This window comes from Hyalella azteca, unplaced genomic scaffold (genome assembly GCF_000764305.2).
Source record: "Hyalella azteca isolate HAZT.00-mixed unplaced genomic scaffold, Hazt_2.0.2 contig4990, whole genome shotgun sequence".
Taxonomy (NCBI): Eukaryota; Metazoa; Arthropoda; class Malacostraca; order Amphipoda; family Hyalellidae; genus Hyalella; species Hyalella azteca.
Genome location: NW_025935197.1, coordinates 522 through 7,152, shown reverse-complemented (window position 1 = coordinate 7,152; position 6,631 = coordinate 522). Strand labels below are relative to the sequence as shown.

Genomic DNA, 6,631 nt, shown 5'->3' with positions numbered 1-6,631 from the left:
CCTGATCAGTTGAAATTGTAAATACAAAGTGCAAGAAATTTATTTTAACGTACGTGAAATGAAGAAAAATAGCTGGAATAGCATTCGAAATTTCAGAGTTATATCTTATTTAGGAGGGAGTCATTGTGTAAGGAAATAGTGGAGAAACTCTATATGACTCGACGAGGCCTGACGGCGATACCTCAGCCCCTTTAGCAGCTCAGAGGCAAACTCGGGCAACGGCCTCAATTTATTCCAGTAATTTTTGCGCACTGCATTTTTGAGAGTGAAGAAGACGTAATTTGTTAAGGTTCGCAGAAAAGAACTGAATCTTATTGAACATTATGGCCGGAAGCAACAACAACAGATGGCTGATTTTATGAAAATTTTGACAGTCTAAATTCACGCGCGTATATTCGTGCGACTATTCAAACACTTGAACTCGGGTGCAGATGGTGGACGATTTACTAAGGAGCAGCTGCCTCACCCTATCGTACATCAATTCCTTGTGTTGAAGAAAGTTGGCGATCATGAGAGGATAAGTGAGCTTTGTGGGTGATGGTTACAGAAGCGAATGATTCATTTTTCAGGGCTTCTTATCGAACGTATTGTCAATGGCAAATTGCAACACTGTCCACTTAGAACTAATAAATATTTGTTGATGGATAATAAGATGACACTCAGTTGCGTAATTTCTTGAGCGTGTAAAGAGAACGCGTTACATAACCTGCTGGCCGCGTTGGGAAACGCAGCAGGTGACGACAGCCTCACAGCTGATGCGCCGGCTGAGTTCTCATTTACTGAGCTGACCCTACCAGACCACCATAATGAGCGTCGTGTGGAAGTTAATGACCGTGAGTTGTGTTTAGATTAGTTACAGTTCTGTAACAACCTGTGCAATTCGTAGCATGTTGATCAAATCAAACTTGGTCACATATATGAAGAAGATTTATTAAATAATTATTATATATTTATAATATGAAGCGTTTTGAAGTCCAACTCTATATATACCGCCAGTTCGACAGTCCTAAAAGTGCAATTGTCCAGCAAATAAACTGTCTGTAAGTTTCTAGCTTTCATATGGTTAATTGCTAATATTCAGATTATGATTGTTTAAAATTCGTCATCTGCTACATTTTTCAATGTAGTATTCATAATATCCACAACTGAAGCATGACTTTAAAAACTTGAACTGCACCAATCTCGTTTATAGCGTTCGTTTGCTAGTTTAACCAGCCAAATTTCAGTTCGAGTAGCCACTAATTAGACGGCCATTGTAAAATTTCCAGTGCTGACACGGAAAAAGAAGGTACGTTTCTCGCCCTGCTGACGGTATTACCTCACACGTTTCAACATGATGACTGCTTATTAAAATTGCGTCTCGTTATGCAACTGTGCCTGCCCGTTATTCGGGAGAGTACTACCATGAGAAACATCGCCTGACAATAATCCATCGTAGCATTTACACATATTGAATGCTCAAAAATTAATTAAAAAAAAATATTATCCTATTACTTTTTATGAATCCACTGTAAAGAAGCGACTCGCGTGCAGAATTTAAGGTTCCAATTGAGTAATATGGCGCAGTATTAATTACAAGGACAACACTGGAAATTACTAATTATTACCAATAGAAATACTGACAGGCAATTATAAATATGCTAATTCTGGAATACGAAATTGGATTTCACTCCTGGACGGAAAATATCACACAGTATTGTAACTATTTTGTTTCCGAAAATTTTTATACTTCTCGTTATTTAATCAATTATTAATCTTTATCAATGAATTTGACAGGAATTTGCTTAGAATCAAATAACTTTTTAATTTTTTGTTCTATTTTTTATTATAAAAGCTGCGCTAAAATTTACAGAGAAATGCAACGATCTGCAGCCTTCATTTCCGGTCGTGGCCGTTTCCTATAAATTGCAGCTTTTAAGATTACAATTACACATACAGGCTCAGTTAAAGCTGTAAGCAGTGTGCGATTTCTTGTAGTATGTCAAAAAATAGTAAAATAATACACGAAAGGGTTATTAAGGTAGGTTGAGAGATTGGATTTAGTTCAGAGTACCCAAATTGAAGCAGGGAGTTGCGGGGTTCGACCTTTTGCTTCCTGTCACAGTTCGCCGTTTCAAACCGATGAGGTGGTCGGCGGTTAGGCAGAGAAAGATTTGAGCAGTGAGTTGCGTTTTAAATATATTAAAGAAAGACACCGCTATTCTATTCTATAAATAAAAGGGTATGATATTTCGTAGGGACAAAAAGAATAACATTCCATAAAGGAATAAATGAAATGATTTGTAACATTCCATTTACAAGCGTAGAAACGCTACTACCACAAGTAGTGCCAAATTCCTTATCCAAAGATATTACCGTACATTTTATGTGCTACTCTGACACAAATTATATTGCTCTTTTTCCTAGAAATGGTAAAATAATTCTAGTTTCTACTTTTTTTCCATGGTTCTCTTACTATTAACTTGTTATTATTTTAAGTTATAATTTAAAATGGAGGGTATGAGTTGGGATTTCGATTCTACAGCTCTCATGCAATAAATTATTTAGTATTGAAGGAAGTAAAGTAAAATGGACCCTTCTTGCTGTGATCAGGTGGTGGTGATTGCGATGAGTGGTGTGGGAGCGTCTAACACGACGTGTCGCACGCCCCCCAGCGCCCCCAACTACGTCAACGCTCTGTACGAGGGACACTGGTTCGAGATGGGCAGGGTGTGTGCTCATACTATGGAAATAATGAGCAATAATATGCAATTAAAAATTAATTTTTAAAGATAACACATCTAAACAATCCAGTGTATCCGATGTTACACAGGTTCAACGAATTTCTTATTTTATTTTCATATATAGCCAAAAAAATTAATTTTTTCAATATTAAATTTTTTTTACATTTCCAAAATTATTAACTCTGTCAATTGATTCATGCATTGTCTCCGACTTTACGTAAGTGTGCAAAATTTTAGATCGATTGGACTGATAGAAATGTGTTAAATATAGATAATAAAATTTGTAGCATATAAACAAACAACAAGAAGTAAAGATAAAGAGAAGTGTTGTATTAAAAATATAAGAGGGATTGAAACAAAATTTTAGGAGTATGTACATTTAAATTGCGACTCTACTACGTAGTATGTGCAATGAATACTCTCAAAACGGTTGTTTAATTATTGTCAGTATTCAACCTACACTTAATACGAATGCTACCAAAGATTCCTTTAATTATAAGTTTGAATAGGAGCTTCTAATACGGACATGCATGACAACTAAACGCAACGCGTAACTGATATATGTATGCTATTGCTACGAGAACTAATCGTCAAGTTTAGGTCATGACAGAATTTCAATATCTAGGTTGAGTTCGTTTCATTGCCCAAAACTTGTAACTTTTACAATGAAAAAAAAAGAATGTTTGCTAAGACTAATTTTTTGAACAAATCATGTCAACTAAAGGGATGAAGTCCTATGGCAAGTCCTATGAAGAAAGATTGAAGATTATGAAGCTTCCAAGCCTCAGTTATCGACGTCTGCGTGGGGACCTCATTGAAGTATACAAGTATACTCATGGTCTATACAAGGTCCCTGAAGGGTTACTAGAATTTGAAACAAGAACCAACGCCAGGGGCCACGGTCTTATCGAACCCGGTGGAAGTCTAGTAGCTTCTTCAAACTATCGCCAGTCATGAAAAGATCCGGTCAAATGACACGAGTTTAGATCTATGAACAAGGCACGAAATGGAAAAGAATCGGCGACAGGCCACATCAGGCCTACACTTCAGAGCCGACATCACTATGTTATGTTATGTTATGTTATGTTATGAGAATGGACGAGGCACTCATGGTGTCAGTCTGGAGCCGTGCAACCACAAGTCGGATCAGTACATGAGACGGAACACCCGCCGTCTTAAATTGGCGAGTTTAACTTGGCCGACGGAATTAATAACTCTTAACTATTTTTGAGAGGACGTCCGTGTCCCATACCATTTGAACTTTACATCTCGTGACATTCCAGTCTCAGACGCCTGGAGGAGCTGCCTTCCAGGTGGGCTGCATGTGCGACGTCTCTGACTTCGTGACAGACGAGCCTGTGCAGGGCAACGGCACCATCTCTTACGTATGCCGGCGCTTCTCGCCTCTGGCCGACCCTGTCATTGCCAATGGTGACCTATAGTAATAATAATAATAATTCAATTGGTAATTCTAAATGATTGACCAAATTTAATTAATTCGCATTTAGTTATACAGTATATACATTCAAAATTGATAATTTCTGCACCGATGGAAAGAAAAAGATTCAATGTCGTTTTTGCATAATTATTAATGATCAATATGTCCCCCATATGCTACATGGCAAACATCTAAGGCAAACTCGTCCCACGCACGAGAAAGCATATCTTCTGTAACTGAGTGCGCCGCAGCAGTGATACGGTTCTTCACGCCAACCAGAGTTGCTGGTAGAGGCGGGACGTAAACAGCTTTCACACGTAGCCCTATTAGAAATAGTCACATGGTGTGAGATCAGGTGATCTCGTTGGAAGTGTGAAGCCAGACTTTCATTTCCAAGTGGGAAATTGAGATCTGGCACTATGGACTAGACTTTCATTTGAAGATATTGAACATTTATAGATAGTAAAAAGCATTGAATCTTTTTCTTTCCATTGATGCACAATTTATTAATTTTGATTTAGAAATTGAATGAATAGGAATTTATTAAATTGGGCCCATCATTTAGAATAACCTAGTATAACTGAGCCTACTGATACAACTGTGTCACGGGGGGTAATACTAGTAAAGCGTTAGATTAGACGAACCAAATAAGTCCTATTTGTGTCATGTATATTCCAACATTTTTTGCAACTCTGCCGTTCCAAACACTTTACCAAGAAACAAACAAGCATCTAATTATAAATTTTTATTTTACTCTGCAAGCCACTTCATATTCAGATTCACCAATGAGTGCATTATATAATGAGTACCTAGAGGGAATCGCATTGCAGTTTTAACACCGCTTCAAAGATAATATCTTAGTAAGCGAATTTTTTTCATTAAGGTCTGTCTTCAATATCGTACTCGAGTGACTGTAAGCTAAGTGCGCGTCAGATGGTTTGAATGCTGCCAAAATGATGCAATATCACTCAATTTCGAGCCGATCAACAAGACTATGGCAGATCTTACCGTTCTATGAAAGTAAATTATCATATTATTGACAAATAATGCGAATAAATATGTTTGAATACACATATAATTGTTCTAATTCGATTTCTTCTTTGATTCAATTCTAATACTGAGCAGCTACTCTGGTCGACACCGGCAATCCCGGCGAATTCAAGCAGGTTTATCCATACCCGAATTCCATACCACTCAACTACTACGTGATTTACATCGATGAGGTATGGACACCACCTTGGTGAGGTATGATGAGGTATGAATACTACTTCGGTGCGGTATGTTGAGGTATGGACACCACATTGCAGAGGTCTTATGATGTTGAACACCACATTGATGAGGTATGTTGAGAAATGGTCACCACATTGGTGAAAGGGTGAGGAATGGGTTTCACCTTGGTGAGGTATGTTGAGGCATGGGCACCGCATTGGTGAGGTATTTACACCACATTGAAACATTTCGAGGTATGGACGTCCCATCGATGAGGTATGGTGAGGTATGTACCTCACATTGTTGAGTTATGGTGAGTGAGGAGCACCAAATTGATGAGATATGGACACCATATTAATGAAGTATGGTGATGTATGGAAACTACATTGATTAGGTATGGTGAGGTGTGGGCACCACATTGATGAGGTATGGTGCTGTGGTGGTGCAGTGGTGAGAGACTCTGTCTCTCGCACCCAGCTTCCGGATTCGAGTCCCACTGAGGACAAGTTCTGCCGGGAAGCTCAGCTCATGGTCAACTCAGCCATTCATCCAACTCTGGTTGATAAATGAGTACCTGGCTTGTCCAGGGTGTTGTGTAATGCAATCAAAAATGGTTCTGGCGGGTCAGCGAGCCAGTGATGGTTGTAGAACTACCAGTGGCACCGAATGCCCGGAAAAACTGACCTATCACCCCCCCTCCCTAGTCGCCCCTACCAGGATGGGCAATTACAACAACAACAACAGGTATGGTGAGGTAAGGGCACCACATTGATGAGGTACGGTGAGGTATGGGCATCACATTGATGAACGCTGTAAAGCTTTAACAAGTAATATCTCCACAAATCGGGCCTCATTCATCCTTCTCAGCGCTATCATAATCAAGACGACCTCCCCTGAGATAAAAGAATCAGAGATAAATCGCTCTCTTCTCGACGGCACGGTGCATTGGGGTATTCATTCAGTGCTTACAACAGCTTCATTAAATTCCCATAGAACTAGTTTATCGTGGATGACTCAGAGCTCTCTGAAAACGTCCTTAACAGAAGAAGTCGCACACTCTCACCTCATACATCTATTCCGCTCTCAGAGTAGTTATGTTAGTCCGGGAGCTTTGTGACGCACGAGTTAATAAGGGGGTTAATCAGTCGGCAAACTTGATCCTTGTTTCCTTATATTTCGGCGTCAAAACCTGCACGCACAGGATTCTATAAGAGTGTGAACATACAAGAAACAGAGATCCTAGAATGATAATAAGTCTAAT

At 39.1% G+C, this 6,631-nt stretch overlaps 1 protein-coding gene across 1 annotated transcript; it reads left to right on the top strand.

The window, feature by feature from the left end:
* The first annotated feature begins 759 nt into the window (after nucleotides 1-759).
* Nucleotides 760-5,420, top strand: LOC108672696. The gene is made up of 4 exons (XM_018160403.2): nucleotides 760-833; nucleotides 2,593-2,709; nucleotides 4,007-4,154; nucleotides 5,287-5,420. The coding sequence occupies exons 1-4, from the start codon at nucleotides 807-809 to the stop codon at nucleotides 5,403-5,405; spliced, it is 411 nt and encodes a 136-aa protein (XP_018015892.1). The 5' UTR covers nucleotides 760-806; the 3' UTR covers nucleotides 5,406-5,420.
* Nucleotides 5,421-6,631: the final 1,211 nt, after the last annotated feature.

Excerpts from the sequence above, each read along its gene's own strand:
- LOC108672696 (XM_018160403.2), top strand. The coding sequence starts at position 807 with ATGAGCGTCGTGTGGAAGTTAATGACC. Across the intron at positions 834-2,592 it reads TCGTGTGGAAGTTAATGACC|GTGGTGGTGATTGCGATGAG; the intron begins GTGAGTTGTGTT and ends TGCTGTGATCAG. Across the intron at positions 4,155-5,286 it reads CGACCCTGTCATTGCCAATG|CTACTCTGGTCGACACCGGC; the intron begins GTGACCTATAGT and ends AATACTGAGCAG.